We start from the raw sequence: 24,593 nt of genomic DNA, 5'->3' as shown, positions 1-24,593 counted from the left end.
AAGCTGGCAATGCTCTGCTGGGTTTTGCCAGGACCACTGAACTCTGGGCCCCTCTACTGCCTTGGCTGAAACACAGACAAATAGGATGAATTTCAAAGGCGAGGCAAAGCAAAATTAAAATAATTCTGTTGTCATCAAGGTAGCAATTGACTAAAGAACCCAGCAAAAACAAAATCAATGGGCTTCAAAGGGAAACCACAAACAAAGGAAAACATTTATGATTGTTGAAGGTCAATCATCTCAGTTCCGGAATATGACTGCTGGAGTCCTCCGCCCAACAATCTTCACCTGCTTCATCCATAATCTTCCTTCCATCATAAGGTTGAAACTTCGAGTTGCACCTTTGACCTACTACATCCATGCCATTTTTTCCCATCTATACTAATCCCATTTGCCTCCACTAGGTCCTTATCCTTCCATGCTTTGCCTGTTTAAGTGCCTGTCTAAATGTCTCTTAAACATAGTGAAGGTATCTGACTCCACCACCTACTCTGGCAGCAGGTTCCAGATATTAACCACTCACTATGTAAAATAACTTTCTCCTCAAATCCCATTTAAAACTTCTTCTGCTCACCTTAAACCTATGCCCTCTTGTTTTTGATATCCCTACCATGGGAAAAAGATTCTATCTAGCCTATCAACACCTCTTATAATTTTATATATCTTTTTCAGGTCACCCCTTTGCTCCAGAGAAAACAAACCCAGTCTATCCAATCTCTGCCCATAACTAATCCTCCAATCCAGGCAACATCCTGGTGAATCTCCTCTACAGCGCAACCTTCCTATAGTGTGGCAAACAGAACTGTATACAATACTCTAACGAGTGTTTTTTAAAGCTAATATCCAACTTTTATATTCTATACCCTGACCTATGAAGCCAAGCATGGCAATATTCCTTCTTCCCAACTTATCTACCTGTGTTGTCACTTTCTGTGAACAAAAGACTTGAATCTCAAAGATCCTCTGTTCATCAACATTCCTCAGTGCCCTACAATTTACTGTATTTCTCTGACCCTTATTTGACCTCACACTTGTCAGGAATAAATTCCATCTGTCAACACTCTATCCAACCTACCTTATCTACATCCTTCAGCAGCTTTAGATAATCTTCCTTGTTATCCACAATGTCACCAATTTTTGTGCTACCTATAATCTTACTAAGCCTACCTCCTATGTTCACATCCAAATCATTTATATCACGAACAACAGGGTCCCAGTATTGATCCCTGTAGTGTACCACTGATCACAGACATCCAATTAGAAAAACACCCCTCTGTCACTACCCTCTGCTTTCTATGACCAGACAACTTTTGATCCAAGTTACCAATTCACCGTGGATCCCATGTGATTTAACCTTCTGGACCAGCCTACCATGCAGGACCTTGTCAAATGCTTTATTAAAGTCCATTTTGACAACATCTACCGCCCTGCCTTTATCAATCTTCTTAGGTATATTCTCAAAAAATATATTCGTATTACTGAGGCAAGATTTCACCTGTACAAAGCCATTCTGACTATCCCTGATCAGCTCCTGCCTTTCTAAATGTATAGAAATCCTATCGTATTCCTTAGGATTTTCTCCAATAATTTCCCTACCACTGAAGTAAAGCTCACCAGCCTGTAGTTACCTGGTTTATCCTGCTGCCCTCCTTAAATAAAGGAATAACATTAGCTATAAGTGGGCAAATTTTCGAAATGCAATTCCTTAAGACATTGGAGCGGTCCAAGGTTGCATATAACAAGACCTGGACAAATTCAGATATGGGCTTAAAAATCACTTAACATTTGTGTCACACACAGTTTGTTCATCTCCCTTCTCATGCTTTTAGAAATTACGGTAAATCTATGTTCCCAGATTTCAATTACATATTCTTTGGCCTCCTCTGTTCCAAAGAATAATCCTCTCTAATTATTCCTCAGCTAAGCTTTTCCAGTCCTGGCAACATCTTTGTAAATTTCCTTTAGACTCTCTCCACTGCAGTCACATAATTCCTGTAATATGGTAACGAGAACTTCATACCGTACTCAAATAATAGCCTAACCAGTGCAGTATACAGCTCTAGCCATTCAACCTCGGATCCCCCTGGTTTTCCTTTTTTTAAACGCAGCCTGTCACCTTTATTAAAAACCCTGCTAAAATCAAGTACACTGCCCACAATGACCCTCCTCATTCCCTTCTAAAAAAAATTCAATCAAGTCAGCCAGACATGACATTTCTTTGACAAATCCATGTTGATCGTCCTGGATTAAATGATGCCATTCTAAATAGTGGTTTATAATATTCCCCGGAAATGATTCCAATAATTCGGCCTCCACTGTTTAACTGGCTTGTAATTACTCAGTTATCCTTTCTTCCCTTCTTAAACAATGGCACAATGTTAGCAGTCTTCCAATCCTTTGCTGCCACTCCTGTAGCCAAAGAGAATGAAAATGATAGTAAGCCCCTCGTCATTTCTTCCTTGCTTTGTTTAAAAGCCTGGGATCTATTTCATCCAGGCCTAGCAATTTACCTGATTTTAGAATCACTAAAGCACAAAATGCTTCCACTTTTACTGTGTTTATCCCGAATAATATTTCACACACTTCTTCCTTACCTACAATGTCAGATTCATCCCATTCTTTAATGACGATAGCTCCAAAGTATTCATTAAAAACCTGACCCACATACTGCACCACAGCATTTTATCCTTTTCAGGCCCTATAAGGCCCCTTCTCTTTCACTTCCTGGTTGAGCGATCACTCTGCTAAACACCTCCAGACAGAATGCAAGCTTGATCCTGAGCTCCTGATCACTTGTCTTTTTAATTTATCTCTTTCTAGTTTCACTCTAACCTTAGCCCCTTACATTGTTCCAAAGAAGCTTAACAGAAACTGGAGGACCATTATCACATTTTTCCAGACTCAACAAAGAACTTAATAATTCCAGACCATAAATGCTGCTCTCATTTGATTCAGACAAATAGTGGAATTTTCATCTTCTCTAGACCACTTTTACTTCTTTATATATTCCATTACAAACCCCCTTTTGTCTTTCTTTGTAACTATAACCATAACACTGCATTCTGTTATTGCTTCTCCCTTGTATTACTTTAAACTACTTATGTTTTGAAATTGTATGGATGGCTTGCAAAACATCAGTTTTTCACTGTATCTTGGTATACAGTATGTGACAATAATAAACCAATACCAATATCATTTTCTAGTTCTGACCTGTTTTACTCTACACATAGGCTGCCACACCATTTGAGTATTTTCTATATTCAATACCTTAGCCAAATATGTTTAAAAAATATAGACATACAAAGATAAAGGTGTAATGTAATAGAGATATTTACAATAAGCCTGTACTCAAAATGGCAGATTATAGCAATTAGACAGGCTGGAGTAAATCAGGCATCATATCAGTTGCACAGTGGTAAAAGTAAGTAAAGTGTTTGGAAATTCTTCTTTTCTCAGGTGACTGCAAACCTACTGAATAAGTTTCTGGCTCATGTTGTATGCATATAGTCAGTGGATACGTTAAAAAAGAGCTTGACAATTTCATGGCTCTGGTGGAAATCTTGGTGTGATTGTAAGCAATATAGCTCCTGGACAATGTTTCGTTTTGGAATACTTCTTATCACCTAAGGGAGCTGGAAGGGATATTTCCCTCTCTATCTAAAACGGCAATTGTTTTGCAAATTATTTTTATTTCTATCATAAGAGAGCACAGGTACCAGTGAGTCAAGCCACTGCGAATCAAATTGCTAAAGGAATCACAGCAAGTTCAACAGATAAGCTCATCCACCATTTTAATATACACATATAAAAAAGGAATACATTGGGTTACTTGAATATTAATAGCGTTAAATAAATTAGCATTAAAACTCAATTTTTAAGTTTGCAAAAGAGACATTGGCAGAGAAAAGCAAGAAGTAGAGACATTAGAAAATAATACAACAAACCTATAGGAATGGCATCATAACCAATGGTGGTTTAATCCCAGAAATGATCTCAGTTTTGCTTTACCTCTTTATCTAAAATGTTAGGCTTTTTGTATATATAATAAAGTTACTCTTCTGATGAAAGTCCAGGCTGAAAGGGAGAGTAAACTTCGGTTTCATTTCTGGTGCAAAACTTAAGAATGTGCATTGGGAAATTGGGCCAGAATCTCTTATGACTTTGTTAATTTGTTCTAATATCTACAAAATAATATCTATCTAAATTCCAAAATGCAGATTTCGCTAAGGACCACACAGCACCAGGATTGAAGATAAAAAGATTAGAACTCAGTTTTAGCACAGTTTCTTTAGCTCTCAAATGTAATTAAATATTTAAATCTAAGAAACAAAACATATGCAATTCATATTTAATGCTCTTTCCAGAAATACAGCTTTTTGACTTACATTTCAAAAATTATACATGTTGTTTTGTTTCCATGCTCACTATGTTAAAACAAATGTGACATATTAATAAAATTGTGCTTAAACTGATACTAAAATTTCATTTAATTCATTTACATTTTCAACTCAGAAGTTGTGAAATCTGACTTCTGGCGTATCAGCCTGATAAATGGTTTAATCTTAGTCGAGTGCTTATATTTCAAATTTTTATTTTTGTTAAGAACACAGTCTTTGTCTTTGGGAGGTGAAAATATTGTTTTTGTTTTCATTTTATTGAAGAAAAGAAAACTGATTTTAACCTTATAACTGAGATTTAAGCATTATAGTTTCAAGGTCTATCACCAAAGAGCTCTAAAGTCATGTTATTTCTACCAGTTAATTTGTTAATTTCAAGTTTGGTCAAATATATAATGACTAAACACTGACAAAATAATGATGTCAAACAAAATTTCTAAGGATGAACAATTATTATATGCATACTTTAGGTTGTTTAGCCTTGATTGTGCAGTAAAATTTCATGAAAGATGGTGGTGATTCCATATTGACCAAACAGCTAGTTTAAGAGAGTTATACTAAAATTAAGCACATTACTGTACAAAAAATAATGTGGTAATGTATCTGAAAATGTCTGAATACATCAAAAAATAGTTTAACTGTATCTGATTCATTGTTTGAACAACATTTAAAGTTTGCTGTACTCTTTCTCAATGTAGACTAATGCAATGAAGAGAATTTAGAGAAGAGTGACAAATGATAAAGTAACCAGGGCTTCAAGTTACGAAGGCATCTCAGAATAAATTTTATTCACTAGATAAGCTAAAAAGGAAGGGAGACGTGATTAAGATCTTTAAAATGCTTAATGATTAATATAATTAAGAGATAAACTGGCCATTTAGTTTGAGGTGGGAATGCATAATTCAAGAGTAAAATTAACGAGACTAGGAAATGGCAAGAAATTTCTCCCAACTTACTATGGACATGCGAAATATAGCAAAAATTGCATTAATAGCTTAAAAAGATTGACAAAGAGGAGGTTTAAAAAATATAGGAAAAAGCATGGTATAAAATGATTCCTGTGCTAGTGGAATTGCAAAAATATTTATAGAAAGTAATTGCTTGATAATGAATACTATATGGGTTAAAAGTTTGATGTGTATCTGAAGAGGCAAAGACAATCAAGGGAAAATTGCATAAAACTTAGTAAGCATGGTAGGGCCATATTACCTCCAGCATGTGGAAAAACAGCCTTGTTGGTCCAAGGATATTTTTCATCTATGCATTCTTAGGAAAGCTTATTAAAATAGTGGTAGTTCTACCTTTGATACAAATGCATATACTTGATACAATCAACAGTACAAAACAGTAATTTGAAAATATTTAGTTCTAGCCCTTTGAGAACAAAATATATGATGTTAGGAAAAATGTACAAAAAATATAATTTTTATGTCAACAATTTAAAACTGAATAGTGCACATTTCTCAGTTACATATTTTACATTTCTCTAAAATATCTCTGCAATATATTTTCAATGTAAACCTAGCCTTTAAAAAAATGGTTTATTATTACTTTGATGAAAACATCTGAATAAACAATACTTCTATTGTAGCCTGAAACTGCCCCACTAGTATCCCAGAATTCCTTTGAGGAGAATAAGATGCAGTATCTACATTTTTTCTTCATTCAAATCATTAATAATTTCATAAATGAGCATTCATCCTGATGATACACACTTTGGTTTATGTCGCTTCTCTAATCTGCTTAGTTTATATATAAAATTAAAAGGTAAAATAAAACAATCTGCAGAATAATGGTCACCTACAAAGAGTCTTCAAGGTGCTTTCTTTATCAGGTTTTGCACTTTGCACGAAGTATTTGTGTTGTCTATATAAGGAAATAGGTGGAAAAGCATCAGAGGAACATAATTTAAAATACCACTAGTGCTCTGTTACATTTAATATTGTTGTAGTACATTTATTAATGCAGATACCATTATGTTCACATTTTACTTTGTTATGGCTATCCCTCAAGGAATCAAGGCAGTTGTGATCATTATTTCTGGAGAAAACAGAACAAGACATACAAAATGATGATTTCCTCAATAACTACGTTCATGATTTGTCAGCATTAATTTATACACCAGAGGTTTAAAAATGGAAACGTTCTAAACAGCTAATGCAGTAATTTTTTAATTAATCCCTGAGACTGTTTCAAATATTAAAACATTTCAGTTTTAAACCCTGAGATATGTACTCAATTTATAAAATAATATTCATCGATGCATATTATTTTAGATAGTTACCAAAGAGCAAACAATTTTATTTGTAAACAGGTTATTCAGACAGTACTTACCAAGGTTTATCCATATTCCTCCAAGTTTCAGAATCTTCCATATTGTTTCAATGTAATCAACAACATTATGGGCTGTGTCAATAAAAAAACACGTTGCCACACAATCCCATGCATCTGTTGATAAAATAGGAAGACTAAAGCAAATATTTCCCCCATTTTTATAAAAATAGCTAATGCAAAAAAAATAAAGGCTATAAAATTTAGATTCAGTTACACTGAAGCAGTTGTTATAATTCACATTGCTAACTCATATTCATAACATAGGCTAATATACGCATAGAGGAAGAAGGGACAATTGGAAAACTAAGTCAGCTTACTGGAGTGAGATCAGACACCTGGTTGAGCGATGCCACAACAACAATCTCTCGCTCAACGTCAGCAAAACTGAAGAGCTTATTGTTGACTTCAGGAAAGGGGAGGAGGGCAAACATGTGCTAGTCTACATTGGGGGATCGGCGGGGGAGTGTGTCAGCAGCTGTAAATTCCTGGGCATTAACATATCGGATGACCTGTCCTGGGCCCAGTACATAGATGCAATCGTAAGGAAAGCACACCAGCGTCTTCACTTTCTCAGGAGGTTAAGGAGGTTCTGACTGTCACCGAACACACTAACAAACTTCTACAGATGCACTATGACCACTCTGATCACTTTGCTCTAAAATGGACTTTTTTTGTTCCAATTGTTTTTCTCTTGTAAAAATTGTGTAGAATTTATGTTTTTTCTTGTGAATGCTGGTTATATGATGCTATGTACCTGCGATGCTGCTGCAAGTAAGTTTTTTATTGCACCTGTGCATACATGGACTTGTGTATATGACAATAAACTCGACTTTGAATAGTAAATGCCTATGAGGATAATAATGGACTATACGAAGATAGAGCTGGCTTAAGATTAGAAAAGTGGTGAATAAAATTTAACCGAGAAGTGTGAAAAGATCCATTTTTGCACAAAAAATAATAGATTCAACGGTTCAGTTTTAAAGGGTGCAAAAAAACGCAAGAACCTGGGCACATAAATTGCATAAATCTTTGAAAACGGCAATCCTTTTGCATTAGAAGCTAGCGTGCCAATTGGTCTCCTAATTGTTATAGTTCCTGCGTATTAAACTTTGTGATTTGTGTACATACAAAAGCCACCCAGGGCTGATGTTTCTTAGATTCTAACAATGTTATGGATTATATATAAAAAGCATTTCAAATAGTTATATTTCTTCTTCAATATTTCATCCTGGACAGATAGCCATAAATCATTTTTCACTTTTTGACATAATTTCTAGTTTGTAGACTTGTTGATTCATTCACTCAACTTCTGCATCCAATTGCAGTGAAATGGATAATCATGTGGATGATTATAATTTCCGGATTAAGTTCCTAAATATGTATTCGAAAAGCACGTGTCTCCAAATGCATCTATGCAATATGTACATGCAGGTGAACAAATTTGACTGATTGTTTCTGAGACTTTTCCTCACAATTCTAATATGATTCAACATTTGGTTGCTTATATATTGGAACTAAGTAACTAATCCCATTCTTCTGCTCTTCACATAACCTTGTAACATTTTTATCTTCAAGTATTAATCCAATTTTCCTTTGAAGCTGAAGGATACATGTCACAATTTGGCATGTCTCCTTCGACACACCAACTTTTATCGATGCACCATAGAAAGCATCCTACCTGGATGCATCACGGCTTGGTATGGCATCAGCTCTACCCAGGACTGCAAGAAACTGCACAGAGTTGTGGGCATAGCCCAGCGCATCACAGAAACCAGCCTCCCCTCCATGGACTCTGTCTATACCTCTCGCTGCCTTGGTGAGGCAGCCAGCATAATCAAGATCACTCCCACCTGGGTCATTCTCTCTTCTCTCCTCTCCCATCAGGCAGAACTTACAGGAGCCTGAGGGCACATACCACCAGGCTCAAGGACAGATTATATCCCACTGTGATAAGACTATTGAACGGTTCCCTTGTTGTGACCTTGCACCTTATTGTCTACCTGCAATGCACTTCCCTATAGCTTTGACACTTTACTCTGTACTCTGTTATTGTTTTTTTTACCTATACTACCTCGATGCACTCTGTACTAACTCAATGTAACTGCACTGTGTAATGAATTGACCTGTACGAACGGTATGCATGACAAGTTTTTCACTGTACCTCGGTACAAGTGACAATAATAAACCAATATCAATAATTTGTCACTCGAGGCCTCGTTGCTGACTGGACCCAATTATATTGAAGGCCCGTGAATTTGATTCTCCAAATCCAGACTAGGTGAGTGTTTGTGCATTGAAACCGTGGGTCGTGATAGCAGACAGTGGTTGGACCCAACATGATCCAGGGCATTAAATATATTTAAAAAATTAGTAATTTTTATACCCAGCTCTGCAGTAAAACACCGCAAGTTTAAAAAGTTATAAGGTTTCTTAACACAATTGATTTACAGTTCATTATTAAACATCTGAGTTATAAATACACCAAAACTACAAATAATAATGTTTACAGAAGATCTAAAACTGTGATGCTTACTTGGTTCTGTATATATCTCCTGAAAATCTCCTGCTGTCATAGAAAAGTTAGCATGAGAGGGAAGACTATGAGAATCAACATCAGGAAAATGGACAGGTCGAATCTGATCAGCTGATCGCTTGTTGTTACTAAATTGATGGATCCAGGGATAGATTGTCATTGTATTAACTCCAGAACATCTAAAAAAAAAGTGAATTAACAAACTAAATTAAACACTTTAATATAGCATACTCATATAAAAAAAATTGTAAATTATGGTACCCTGAAACAAATATGAGATCAGGGAATACAAAGCAAGAACCTATGAAGAACATCATTACAGCCCCTTGAGGTTACTCCACCAATTCAATAAGATTATGGCTGATGCTATACATTAAGGTCACTCTCCTACCCGATCCACACATCTCTTAACTCCTTTTGTAGCCAAAATTCTAAGTGTTCAGTATTCTCACTGCGTACCCACAGCTCTCCACCACAGAGAATTCCAAAGATTTTTAACATATGGAATAAAGAAATTCCTCATCAGTCTTCAATGGTCACCCCTAGTTCTAGACTCTCTAATCTGAGAAATCACACTCTCAGCATCTATCCTCCCATATCTCCATCTTTTTACCTTTTGTAAATATAACTCAAACTTATTCCTTCTTTCTTCAAGGGTGACCCTTACCCCAGGAATTAATCCAGTGAAATTGCATTGTACTGCCTCTAAGGGAAGTACAACCTTCCTTAGCTTTGGAAACCAGATTTGCACATACTGTGGTCTCATCAAAATTCTGCACAATTGTACCAAAATTTCCTTATTTTTGATGCCAACCACTTAATTGCTTGTGGGTTATTTTGTTTCATGAATCAGCAAACCAAGAGCCATACACCAACAGTCATTAGTTTCTTATACCTTAATAAAAATTTGTTCTATTCTTCCTACTTCAGTTTTTCCCCATTTTATATTCCATCTCCATATTCTTGTCCACTTGCTTAACTTGCCTATGTCTCTTAGCAGATTTTTGTCATCTCACAATTCACTCTCCCATACAGCTTTATATCAATAGCAAATTTAAGGAAAAAACACATGGTAACATTGTCAAGCAGCATTGTAATGAAAGGGCCACACATTTTGCATATCTTTTCTCTTTAGATATTCTGAATGAACTCTTATGCATTCCAGCAATTTCCATATTTTTTTTGTTTCTGAAACAAAATCCTGTTTAATCATTTTAAATTAGAATAATACTTTAAAATCAAGCACTATAAACAAACAGGACTCAAGTTCTGAGGTCATACTCTACCTGTTAAGTACAAAATGTGAACAGAAGAGCATATATAGACTCCATTCATTACCCTGGCAACTATAACCCAGTCGAGCAATCTCCCAAGCCAGTCTTCCAAGTCCTGCTCCTGGTACAAGTATGTTCAAATCAGCAGGATTGCTACATTGACAAAGCAAAATGAAACAATTAATTAGATGTACAAGGACTAAATGAAACATTTATCATTAGCACTTCACAGGATATAGCAAATGGTTTACATGGATTGTACTTCAACTTGTTAACCTCACTGCATCTCAAACAGCATCAATTAACCTTACTGATCTTGCTTTCAAATATACAGTAGGCAATGTTTTGTTTGACAATTTCTGCTCCAATAGTTATCTGTGTAAGTGGCTGACACATACAGTATCTCATACAATCCTGGTTAGTGACAACAATATACACAGAAGTGGCAGTTTGCTCATTATAATAAATGTACTTTTGGTCATAAGATTGGAAATTTTGAAACATTACAAAAAATTAGCTGGTATTTACTGTGCATCAGTCCACATAGAAACATCAAGACATATTCAGTTAATGCTATTCTGTTGGATGAAGCTAGTACCTATGCATGATACCATGGATTGGTGAACGTAGGTCCATTTCCCATTCTTACAATGCAAGGCAAATGTATATCACAGATACATAGGATAACAGCTAATGTTCCTCATTTGGAGAGCAAAACGCATTAAATCTGAAGGTTCCTATGACAGTTCTCACATTAGCAAAAGTAACAAATTGCATAAACTGAAAGCAAGATGCTCAGTTCTTTTAGCCATGTGGCTTGTTTGAAAGAAGGGAGCTTCTGAGAAGAGAAGTTACACTCAAAGGGTTTGTGCATGCTAAAGTAAACTTTTCTTAAGCACAGTGTCCTTCCAGAATAACACCTGAAACACACTATAATTAATTTTTAAAAATCCAATTCAAAAACAATTAATTAATCTCTTCAAATCTATCTCTCAACTCAAATATGTCCATCTGTATTTAAGTTCAAGTTATGTAAAACCAATAACATACCGTTCTTCTTGAGGGAATTGCTTTATGATTTCTTCAATGATCGGCTGATAACAAGCATCCCGCTCAGCCTTGCCATCTTCACTCCAATCTCTTACAAACTGCTTAATGGTGGACTTCAGTTTGTCCATGTCAAAGGTAGATGCTGGTTTTAATCGTCCCATGTCAGTCTATTATAATCAAAAATAATAATTTATTAATAAATGGGAGAAAGGCTCATGGAAATTAATAATCCATTAAGACCTGCTGCAAAATATTTAGATTTCTTTTCCTGAAATGTTTACTTTTTCCAGCTCATTATGTCAATTGCATAGGATTAAATGGCAGTTACAAATCAAAAATTAGCCTGATCAGCTATTGCATGTCTTTCAAGTGGGTTGTTGCTCCTATATTTTTGTGCCTGCTTTTCAATATCTCTATTGTTCTCTCCTTCAAATACCCAATGCATTCTGTACCCTCAAGAACCAAAGCAAGAAACAAATAAAAACTGTTGTTGATAAGTGAATTAATGCTCGATTCTTCTTCGAATTGTGGCATAGGATCTTTTAGTTAACCCAAAATATCAAATTGGACATTACCTTACTATTCCTTACCATTCACAGCAATAATGTAGCACTGCTTGGTACTGCACCAAATGGCAACCTAGATTATGTACAGGAATGAGAATCATCCACAGTCTTCTAAGTAAAGGCAGACATTTTGGAGGGTATGGTTCCGAGAATAATGGCAGTCTAAATGGTTACTCTGTATATGAACACCTGATGCATCCAACTTTAAATTTCTTGCTTTTAATCGTATATTTCATCAGACAGCATACAATTGCTGAAAACATCTACCTACTCTCCTGTACCTTCATAATTTTAGATGATTCTATGAATCACTCATTCACCTCCATTGTCTTAAGCAAAATATTCCCAAGTTTCAAGTATTTCCTTATGCACCTAGTGAAATATATCCCCTTTAATGCCAACACATTTGCTTCATGGAGCCCAAACCTGCATGTCATGCTTCACCTTGGTTCTTATTAAGGTTTTAGAAAGATTCATTGTCATGCCCCAATTTTAATATTCTATCCCTTTATCATAACCACGGGTATTCCATCTTTTTAAATGGCTTTATTAATTTGAGGTGCTGGTTTTAAATGTAAACATGAACCACTCCTTTCCTGACAACCTCCATATTTCCCTGTCTTTCACTTTACCAAGCTGTACCATTTATTATGCAAGGTAGGGAAGTGGATGTGAATGGGGAAAGAATGTCACCTTGCCGAACTCGCCTTGATGCACTGCAGCTCGACATCTCACTTAAACATGGTACATTAAGTCTAGAAATATATAGCAAAGGTTGGTCATCCTCACGTACTATCCATCCAAGTTCATTTTCCAGCTGGGCTCACAATTTAGCATCAGAGCAATCTGGTTAATTTTTACATTGTCCATGTAGGGATCCAAAGGCCAAGTGCAGCATCCTAATTGCCATGCTAGTTGAAATCATTTAGCTCATCAGAACCTTAAAACTTACAACTTTTCAGCTTAATGCTATACTATTTACCCACTAAGAATCAATAATCAGTGATTTTATTAGAATCAAAAGTGCTTCAGAGATAAGAAATCTTGCCTCTGTGGCATTTGACTTAAAGTCTGTTATCTAATTTTAGAGTTTGGATGGTATCAGTTAAATATATCACAGTCTTGCATGACCTATATTTAACAAACTGTGGAGGACAGAGATTCCCATTTTACTATTGTACAATTATACCGAACAAGTCAGGAAGAAATACCAAAACAAAATATTGCAAGAAGCAAAAAATCTTAAATAAAATCAGGAAGAGTTATACTCAGCATGTCAGGCAGCACATGTGGAAAATTAAACAGAGTTAAACTTTCAGGTTGATGACCATTCATTAGCATTTTTATCACAGCTAGTCCTGGTGACAGGTCATTGACCTGAAACAGTAATTCTGTTTCTCTCTCCACAGGTGCTGCCTGACCTCCAGTACACTCTATTTTTATACCAAGATATTGCAATTAGTTTGCCAAGGGTAATTTTGATCACAGTACCAAAATAATGCATAAATTTACTTAGACCTGTATAATACTAGATGACTGCATCAGTTAAAAATGCATGCAATTCCAATTATTTGGAGCCAATATGGAACTGAGTTTTCATAAAGTTACTTTTATTTTTCCCTTACCTCCATGTCAATGAATCCATATTCTTTATTTTCAAACATATGATTGCAGTTGTTTATAATTTCCTTTAGAATTTCATAGTTATGTTCAATACACTCTCTTAATTTTTTCACATGAGGAAGAAAATTAGGAAGCAGCTTCCGATGAGCTGCTGGTAGTGACTGGAATTGCTTTTCAGAACGAGTTACCCTCTCATGTGCATATATCCTGTAAAGTGAAATTGCATTGAAAAATAAGCTGAAAAAATATGAACACATTTTCATTGACAAAATTACTGAACTTACAAGTTTAAATCTTATAGCCTGTAACTTATATCAAGGTTTTAAATACTTATAAAGTCTGTACTTACAAAAATCACATTTCAAAGTATAAATTTGCAGATACAAATGTTACAAATTTCTATATTTGACTGAGAAATTAAACAAAATGCTTAAAACACAAATGAAGCAATAATTGTTGTGCTCTACAGATCAGATCTAAGTCCATGACGAATTTGAAGCAAATAAGTAATTATTTGTTTGGCTGTCAGAATCAAGTACTGGTGACAACCTTTCCTAAACCCAAAGATCAACTTCTAAAGTAAATGCTGGAACTAATGCTGACAAATATGAAATCTCCATTTTTGCATAAAGAATGGGAGCAGATAAATATGCTAGAGCGCACAATTCCAAAAGGGGTACAATAACAGAGAGATTTGTGGGTACGTGTGCAGTTTGTTGAAAGTGGCAAGAAAGGTTGAGAAAGTGGTTAAAAGAAGCACTGAATAGAAGCATAGAACACATGAACAAGGAAGCCACGACAAATTGTATAAAACACTGGCTCAGCTACAACTGAAGCACTGTTTACAGTCTGGAAACTACACTTCAGGAAGGGTAGACCAGCTTTGGAGAAGGTGCAGAAGTCAGGATAGACTGAGAAGCTGAGATTGTTTTCCTTGGAACAGAATAAGTTGTGAAGAGATCTAACTAAGGTATTTAAACTCATGAAGGGTATAAACAGAGCAGACAGAGAAAGCCTGTTCCCATTGATGGAGATATGTAAAAATAAGGGACATAGAACGAAGTGAGTGGAAAAAAACCCAAAATTGACACGAGGGAAGTGTTTTCTGAGTCATAGAGACATACAGCATGGACGTCAGCCCTTTGGTCCACTAGCCATGCAGACCATCAACCACTCACTTATACTAATGCTACATTAATCCCATATTTTTTTATTCTCACCAACTCCCCCCAGATTCTACCACTTACCTACACACTAGAGGCAATTTACAATGGCCAATTAATCTACCAACTTGCATGTCATTGGGATGTGGGGGAAAATCACAGCACCCGGAAGAAACCCATGTGGTCACAGGAAGAACATGCAAACTCCTCATGGACAGGACCCGAGGTCAGGAAAGATCCCAGGTCTCTGGCGCTATGAGGCAGCGGCTCTACTGGCTACACTAGTGTGCTGCACAGTGAATGGTCAGGACCTGTGCTATACTGCCAGGGGTAGCAATGGGGAGAGGTTCAACTGTAGCAATCAAAGGGAGTTGGATAAGAATCTGAAGGAGAGAATATACAGACAAAAGGGGGAGAGAAAGGGAGTGGACGAGCTGAATCCTTCCTACACAGAGCCAATGGAGACCCAACGATTGAATACCCTTCTTCCATGCTGTAGCCATTCTGTGATTCTCTAAGTCTTTTTAGATTAACCAGAGCAAAAGTACACAAAAAATGGTCAGTGAATTATGAACAGAACAAACTGTAAAAAAAAATTATGAGTTTACAGGTAAAATTGTGTTAAAGACCCATCATCAATCTGTTACAGTTAGGGGTTTTGAACATTGTATCGTTCAACACTGATTTTTTTTTATAAATGACTGTATCATGCTTTCATGTTCTGAAATCTTTGCCTTGGATATCTGCCCCTGACTGCAGGCTAACCTATAAGCATGTGCTGTATTTCCACTCACTTTGGATGAATGGAAAGTATCTAGACAACTACTGGACAAAAGACCAAAAGATTGTAGGTACTTACTAAATTTGATAAAGTAATAATATGGATCCAAGTTACTGTGGAGTATACAAGGCAACAAAATTATTTATAACATACAATTAGATTTTGATTTTTGTTTGGTTTAACAGATAGTAGAACCCCCACCGCCAACCCAAACACCCTTAAAATGAATTAAGTAGAAACGTGTTTGGTTTTCACTTGCAAAGATGCCTTGGCACTATATTTTACAAAGCCAACCATGCACTTTGCTTTAAGAATGTACAGCTATTGTCCACAGATTTATACTAATCACATGTTTGTGCACACACAGTAGAAAATGCTAGTCAGTAATGTAACCGGTATTACTTAAATTAAACAAAATCTTCAAACAAAGAATTAAAATAAAGTTTTGAACACCAGCAGTGTGAACGTTAATATCCAAATCTTCTCACACGTCCTTTGGCAACAAAGTACTTCAAGATATATCATTCAGGTAAGGTACTAAAACAAGGATGCTATCAGCCACATGATCAAATAACATTTCTGTCTGAACACCCTTCAAAATCCAAAAACAAAAATTTGCTAATCACCCTAAATCTGTGTACTCTTGTCATCCACCCCTAAGCCATTTACTCCAACACCTTTGGTAACTTAAGTACAGCTCCCAATTCTCCTTGAGCCTTCTTTGCTCTAAGCAGAACTCCAATTTCTTTGGTGTAACTATAACCCCTCTTCCCTGCAACCATTCGAGTTCCACAGTTCTGTACCCTTTCCAAAGCCTTCACCTATTTCCAAGTGTATGGTGCCTAAAACTAGTGCCATGTTAATAGTGTACAGAAGTTTAGCTTAACGCATTTGCAAATCCAAACATAATGCTTGCCACTTAAATTTCGATGGAAAAAAATGTCAACCCATCTGCTCAAAGTATTCATATTATTGCTAAAATTTTGCAAAACAGGAAACATTATTTGCTATAACTAACTGAAGTCTAAATTCACAGCTCAAAATGACCAAATAAAATTATATTTCATCATGTTGACATTGACAATGAACAGAAAACTTCAATTAATGGCCAGCCAATTTATTTCTGGAATTCAGCCTTCTACTATTATTTCTAAAGGATACCTTCTTCTGAGCATATTTTCATCTTAAAAACAGATATAACTCTTGTTAAACAAACAGATGTCACATAAATTTTGATATATACACACACTGTAAATAGTTAAACAAATCCCAATACAAGGAATATTTATCAACTTTCCCAAAAGGCTACAATGACCTAACCATAAACCACACTGAATTTTCCAACATTCTAACTTGAAACTCATATCAACTGCAAACTGTTTCCAACATGTGTAATAAAATTTATATTTTACTCTCCTCACTGTTGAATGCACATTAGTTACATTTCATTGCTTTCAATATAACCCTAAACTCAAAGACTTGCAGGCTGGTAGGTTAATTGGCTGTGTAAATTGACCCAAGTATGTACATGAGTAGTAGAATCTGAGGACAAAGGGAATGTGGGCAGACTAAAACTGGATTAGTGTAAATCAGTCCTCAGTGGTTGACACCAACTCATTGGGCCCAAGAACCTATTTCCATGCTCTATGACTCTATAATTACAGAATGCAAATGTTTATGTAAAACAAGCAACAGTGAGTTATAATAGCTGATGCATTTGCTGTGATAATATAAAAGACACTACCATCAAAATACTGAAAAGCATCAGCAATTGTCAAAATCCAGCAATTAACAATAATCTGAGTATTCACCATTCAAATACTCTAATAAACTGGATGATAAATCATTTCTAATCTAATACACAATTTCAAATTTACTGGTAGAAACATAGCAAGATAATGGTGGTGAAATACCAGATTCAAAGCAACAGGAGATGGCTTTAAAACAGCATATTCAACTAAAAGGTTTCTTTCCTTGATTAGAACAAAACCACAAATATACCGAAGGTGACACAAAGAAATATATCATCTAATTGAAGTTTAAGCCTGACCAGCTGCATGAGATTCAGTTTCATTGTTTAATAGGGGCTAAGAGTTTATTTAATGGAAACATTTAAAATACTGAGTGCAGTACTTAACAGAAAATGGCCAAAAGACACTTAAGAAAGGGACAGTATAGGAAATAAGTTGGGAAAAGCATTGCTGAAAATTGATCTGTGCCTTCTTGCCACAGAAAGCTGCAGCATTGCAAGGACTTTCATCACAATGCATATCACCTAATTACATGCTAAAAGCACAATGAAAAAAAATAAATAACTTTCATGTTTTTTTTAAACTGTGCTTTATAACATAAATAGTTAAATCGCAAGTGTTATACAACATGAAGATCTAGGAGACATTAAAAGAACATCAAATTATGTTTTGGGAGTATTTATAGAACAATTGCATAATCAAGATCTCAACTACAGTTTAAGTTTTTCAAATCCATGTAATCGGCATTTCTAAAGTTTCTATTTTCAGCAACAACTTACATCACTTTGAATAATTACGTAAAAGAGGAATCTAACATTCTTGTTAACATATCCACACAAAATCTTAAGACCTGAAAACACGGGTTGTGGCAGACATCAGACCATGCTGCTAGGCACTGTTCAATCGCAGAACATTAAAATCACAGGGGCGATCTGTACACATTTTAATGAAATCAGGCATATTTTTCATTCATAGATAGATGAGGACAATGTATTACAACAAAACTCAAAGAATGCCAACACTTCAGTGATCTCACAAAGCCTACCTTTCCATTTAAACCATGCAATATCTCCTCAGTATACCTAATTCATAATCAAAATGGATGTCTGACAGCTAGTTTAAGCATGGAATATCAATATTCTGCTGACACTTCATGCCATCAGCGACGTTCAAATGATTTATTGCTTCTTTCCTTAATGCACCTTAGTGCAATTGAATGACAAATAATCCATGAATAGAATTTTATGTCTTGATGTCTTGCAATTAATAGTTAAATTTTCCCAGTCGGTTCAGCTGCTATTGTCCACACCATTTAAATGGATTAAAATAATCTTGGAGAGAGGTCAATATTATAGGAGTAGTGAGAAAATCTAACCACTGCAATTTATCAACATTTTCAGTTTCACTTCAAGTGGGCTAAATTAAAGATGTTATGTAATATCTTACATAAGGCTTCTTTCAATATGGTAATTTCTTGTATTCTTCAATTAAAACTGATGTTCTGCATATCATAAAAGCATTAGTTTGTTTGCAAGAGGGTGGTTAATTGGAGCAAGGCATTGCAAAGTCACTATTTTGCATTACACCAGCTTCACTATGGTACTTAATCTCGACTATTCCAGCCGAGCAGAGATCACCTCTTGCCCTTCTCTCAACCTCTTCAAATCAATGCCCCCTGATTTTCAATCCCTATGAGAAGGGAAATAGGTCCTTTCTATTTAGGCATGTCAGCCTCCTGTGCTCCAAAGACCCAACTAGCCAATCTTTCCTCTTGGCTAAAACTTTCCAAAGTTGGCAATACCCTTATATATCTCTTCTGATCCTCCCCAGTGTACTGACATCCCAGCAGCAATGTGGTGATTATGATGGTACAGAGTTCTCAAACTGTGGTCTAATATTATCTGCAATTCTAAGATAATCTCCTTACTTTTAAATTATGTGTTCCAGCTAATAAAAACATCACATGCTTTTTTAACTATCTCTTTGACCTGTCCTGATACCTTTAAGGATCTGTGGATATATATTTCATAATCTGCCTGTTCCTCCACATCTCTCAAAATCCTCCCATTTATTGCATATTTGTGTTGAACCTCCGAAATGCAGAATCTCAACTTCACTGAATTATGTTCAATTTGCTACTGTTCTGCCTGATTCCAGTCCACTTTTATCTCGGCTGTGTTGCTCTGTCCACAGATGGTGTCTGATCTGTTGTGCGTTTCCAGCATCTTCTAAATTTTATTTCCAATTTCCAGTAATTTCAAATTCATCGTTCATACTTTTGATGGGGGCACTGGCAATCTGGAACTGTTAGTCCAGATTTAATTATTCAGTTTTAAAATGTATAAATTTGAATACATTCTAATATTACTGATATATTAAAAACTAGGGTTTCTTATGTAATTTTATAACATACATTGTTTAGTTTGCATAATAGCACATGTAAAAATATTTAATATTTTCATACTGTTCTCCAAGTCGCTCTCTCCATAATTACTGAATTATATTTTCCAGTGTATGATGGAATGGTTAGGGAGCTTACTCAAAATCTCATTTTCAAGACATCACTGTTTATTGTAAAGGATATTATTAGAGTTTTCAAGTTAATTCATTTCCAAGTCCTTTCCTGATTTCTTGTCCCTAAATGTGGTACTTTGACTATAGAGGGAATTCTACATTGAACTATGTATCCTTTAGCTTATTTCCAGCATACGTTCAAGGAATTGATGAGGAATATAGTGAGAAACTATTTCCACTGTCTGAAGAATCTAGCAACAGGAGCATTGTCTAATGATTAGAGCCAGGCCTTTTAGGTGTGAAGTTAAAAAACACCAACACGCAGTCATTGGTAGAATTCTGGAAATGTCTCCCACAAACTGGAACTGATGCTCGGTCAATTGTAAATTTTTAATTTGAGATTGATAGATTAATAATAAAAAGGTAATAAAGGATGTGGGAAAAGGATGTATATAGTGTTAGGTCACAGATGAGCCACAAACAAACTGAACAACAGAACAGGCTCAAAAGACCTAATCTTGCTTTTACGCTCCTGGAAGATTCCATTGTGTCAGATATCATCCATTGGTACTTTTAGAAAATAAAGGTGCTCCGTGACAAAAGTGCAGGATACGAGTTCCCTAATTTTGAAATTTGATTTGCGAAGCATTTTAATAAAAGGCAGATTTGTGGTGAATGAGTACACAGTGATTATCAATGCTAACAGACTGAAAGCCAGTCATTCAGTACTGCTATTTACTTCTCATACACTGTGTATACACCACAAAGCATAAAGTAAAATAATATTGAAGCCTGAAAGATTAAAAAAGCAAAGAAACAATTGAAAATTATATATTTTATTTTTAAAACAGTTCAATTATAAAAACAAATGTTCTAGATAACATACGAAGAGTTCCAAGATGGATCTCCTAGTTTAGCTAAGCTGGACACTGGAATCATTTTTTTTAAATAAAGGGAAGTGTCAAATTATTCTGCTAAAAACCCCAAATGCAATAAGAGGTGAGTAGGTGGGCAGTTACTATAGTTACAAATTGGCTAAAGCTCTATCCTAAAACTGCATGACCGACAGCAGGTGATGCGAACACTAAGTCAGGCTATACTTGGGTGACATGAAGAACTTCAAGGGTATTGCTTCAATAGGAACCGAAGACTTTGTAATGCTGTTCTCTGCCTTCCCTTCTCCGCTAAATATATATATATTATATATATCGCATTTCTGAGGTAAGATAAACCTTTAGGGAGATTACAGTTAAACCATGGCACCAATTCCCCAGACGTCCTATAAATATTTCTGTATTATGCCTCTCAAGGAAGCCCGCCAACCCTGCAACTAAGTGGTTATAGACGGTTCTTTTTTTAAAGAAAAAAGGAAAGGCTCGGGATAAACATTCAGGTTATGAACAGTCTCTGAGTAACCCGTGGCTGAAGAGTCGCCAGTGCCAATGTCAGTCTGGCCTTGCGACCGGCCGCCCCCCCCCTCACCTGCCCCGGAGCTCAGGCCTGAGTTGGATTCATGTCCCTCCCACCCTCCTCACTCAGTCGGTTGCCGGCTGTTTTATTCACAGGTTTACCTATAATATCTAAAAGCATTAATGATTTTCCAGAAGTGCTCTTTCTCCAGCCGCTCCTCCTCGTCCTCTTGCTGCTTTGCCTCTTCCTTGTCCTCCATGGGGCAGTGATGGTGCCGCTCACTCTCCATCTTTTCCCCCACCGGCAGGGTAACCACGTCCCTCGCAACCGCACCAAGAAGGCGGCGGCACAAACGTCACCCGCTCGGCGCAGCGACACCCGCCGGCTCGGAGGATGCACCGCCGCGTCCAGCGCTGAGGAATCGGCCGGTCTTTGCGAGACAGCGACACTTGCCGGCTTGGAGGATCTTTGAGTCACTCCCGAGATGGCACAAAGCAAGGAGAAGGGAAGGACGCCCCTGTCAAAATGCTCTCATTTTGAATCCAAACTTGTTAAAAAAAATAAGCAGAGCCCGCAACGTTTGATTTATTTCACTCAGCCTTAACAATTAGTTGCTTGGTGCTATAAATTGAGCCTCGAATTAGTTGTGAACTAACATTGATTTCAATTTGCTGAAGAAAATTTCCGGGTGAGCAGCCAAAGACAATTGGGCTTCAATTCCATGCAAATAGTAAAATCAGTTATTAGAGGGCACTACAGGATTGTGGAACAATAACCCAGTAAACGGCAGTCAATACAGACGTAGAAATACAGTCCAAGCAATCTCCTTGACTTTATTTAAGTGCAAAACAAAATTCATTGTAGCAAACCCTGTAGTTTATATGTTTACACTAAGAAGCATTTGATGAAGCTCAATACTACTGATTAAGCCCAAGGATATTGGCATTGATGGGAAAAGCTTACTTATGAATAAGAACAACAGGATTAGTGTCAGGAGACTGACACCTACTCTTGGGACTGCTGTTGTTTCTAATTTGCATCAATTATTTTGATTCAGATCAGTTAAATTTCCAGGTATCAAGGCAGAAGGTGCAATGAAGTTAGAGGAAGCAGTCCAGACATTATAGAATGAGCTGCTCCCCTTGTTATGCACGAATGTTCATTTCCGCCCTCTGGGATTTTTTGCTTTGGTTAAACTCCAGATTAATATTCCAGAGGCCTTGATTAACAAACCAGAGATGTGAGTTCAAATTGCACTACAGCAGATGTGGAATTTAAATATGGTTAATAATCTGGAGTTTCTTTTTAAAAAATGTCTGAAAAATGGTGACTACAAAACTGCCTGATGTAAGAATACATTTGGTTCTGGTTATGGGGAACTACAGGGAAGGAAATCTACCATCCAGACCTGCAGCAACATGGTTGACTACTGAAATGGATAAGCAAGCTTTTCACTTATATCTGAACTGCTATGTTAAAAAAGCAATAGAATAAACCCGATGCAGTGCCTGGCACCAGCTGAGGCACCAAATTCAGGAATAGCAAATTTGATCCCAGCTGATTTCATCCACACAAGCACCCTAGAATCAGTGTCTAAATGGGCGAGCTATCCCACAGACAAGTCGAGCAACAACTTCACACAAATCGTATCAGAATCGTACTTCACAGACAACATGTCAGACTTCTCCATTACGACCCTGTATAGGTCCTGTCTCACAGCACAGGATGGTGGAATAGTGGGAGTAACACTGGAAATCCTCAACAGACTTCAAGGTAAAAAAAAGGCCAGGACATCAGTGCTTGATTACCAGCTAACATCTTCCCTCAATGCTCCTACATGCTGATTAACACCTGGTAGAATTACTGTACTCTAAGAAAGTAGTGACGTTGCCGCACCTTCTTCACGATTGCATCTGTGTGCTGGGCCCAGGACAGGTCATCTGAGATGTTAACGCCCAGGAATTTGAAGCTGCTTACTCTCTCCACCTGTCTTCATACTTAAAACACCATCATCATGTGTGGCACTATCGTTGTGCTAAGTGGGATAGATCCAGGAGATGTGAGAGATCAAAACTAGGCATCCAAGAGCTTCTGTATCACCAACATATCAGCAGCAGCAATAATGTATTCACAACCATTTGTATCCTCATGGTCCACCTAATCCCTCAATGTACCACTATATTATGCCAGACGATCAATCCTGGTTTAGTGAGCACAGAAGGACAGGTCAGGAACAGTATCAGACATGTCTAGAAGGTGGAAAGCTGGTAAAGCTGCAAAACAGGACAACATGAATGCTGAACAACAAAAACACCATGAAACAAATAGTTAAGCCATCCATCAACCAAAGGATCTATCAAAGCTCCTCAGTTCTGCCAAATCTAGTTATGACTGGTGGTGGACAATTACAGTTGCCTTCCCTGCTAAGGTTAGAAATGGGGATGTTCAAAGCTGATTGCACTATGTTCAACCATTCATAACTCTTGAGAAAATGAAGCAGCCCATAACACTGCTTTTGTTATTGAAACACAACTGAAAGTATCTTTTCTGTTCCCTGAAATGAAATGCACTTCCACATTGTTTTGTATTATTTTAGAAATGAATGTGTGCTTTCTGCTACTCTTGCGCCCCCAGCATGAAGAGCCCAGGGGAGGACATCATTGTCCATGTAACATTTTTTTTTGGAGTAAGGCAAGGGAACATGGCCCACATGCCTCTGTGCTTCTTGTCTTTGGGCACTCCCAAGTAATGGTTTTATCATACTACTATTGGAGTAGCATGCTGGTCAGGTAAGTAAATGACCTAGCTTCATCATGGGGCCCTGCCCCACCCCACCAACTCCAGTACAGTACCAAACCCCCATCCAGATCAGCATTGTTAAAAATGTTAGTGCATGATCTCCTCCACCTCCACAGTCATTCAATTGACATTCCCCGATCCCTACCCCCAACCCACCAATTACAGTGGTTTGTCCTCAATTTCCTCCTTTTCTCGAATTGCCGGTCTCTGTGCCTCAGCCTCACCTCTTGCCTTCCTTATCACTGGTTCCAACTTCTATCCCCAATGCCCAATTGCTTGCATCCAATGTTACCCTCCACCCCGACCATCCAAATGCATGTCTCCCACCTTTCTATTCTCTATGTCTTCCAACATGCCAGTCTCATTTATCTTTTGCTCCCTACCTCCTGGCACACCAA

The 24,593-nt window shown here is 36.8% G+C and overlaps 1 protein-coding gene across 6 annotated transcripts in view; it reads right to left on the bottom strand.

Moving 5' to 3' along the window:
* carnmt1 (carnosine N-methyltransferase 1) overlaps window positions 1-21,751 on the bottom strand; it is a 38,206-nt gene extending 16,455 nt beyond the window's left edge. The window contains exons 1-8 of one of the 6 annotated variants that reach the window (XR_007956627.1): window positions 21,558-21,688; window positions 13,780-13,984; window positions 11,589-11,755; window positions 10,551-10,691; window positions 9,265-9,443; window positions 6,732-6,845; window positions 6,370-6,437; window positions 4,386-4,424 (exon numbers count right to left, since the gene is read on the bottom strand). Coding sequence is in view for 4 of the 6 variants with exons in the window: in XM_052019677.1 (XP_051875637.1) it covers window positions 6,211-6,263; window positions 6,732-6,845; window positions 9,265-9,443; window positions 10,551-10,691; window positions 11,589-11,755; window positions 13,780-13,984; window positions 21,558-21,685 (987 nt within the window). In the remaining 2 variants the exon portion in view is untranslated. Of the gene's footprint in view, window positions 1-4,385; window positions 4,425-5,425; window positions 6,264-6,369; window positions 6,438-6,731; window positions 6,846-9,264; window positions 9,444-10,550; window positions 10,692-11,588; window positions 11,756-13,779; window positions 13,985-21,557 lie in introns of those variants that run through there. The other 5 variants (XR_007956626.1, XM_052019679.1, XM_052019677.1 and 2 more) reach the window with 5 other exon arrangements.
* Window positions 21,752-24,593: the final 2,842 nt, after the last annotated feature.

This window comes from Pristis pectinata, chromosome 7 (genome assembly GCF_009764475.1).
Source record: "Pristis pectinata isolate sPriPec2 chromosome 7, sPriPec2.1.pri, whole genome shotgun sequence".
Lineage (NCBI taxonomy): Eukaryota > Metazoa > Chordata > Chondrichthyes > Rhinopristiformes > Pristidae > Pristis > Pristis pectinata.
Note: the sequence above shows the minus strand (reverse complement) of the source record. Positions and strands in the feature narration are given on the sequence as shown.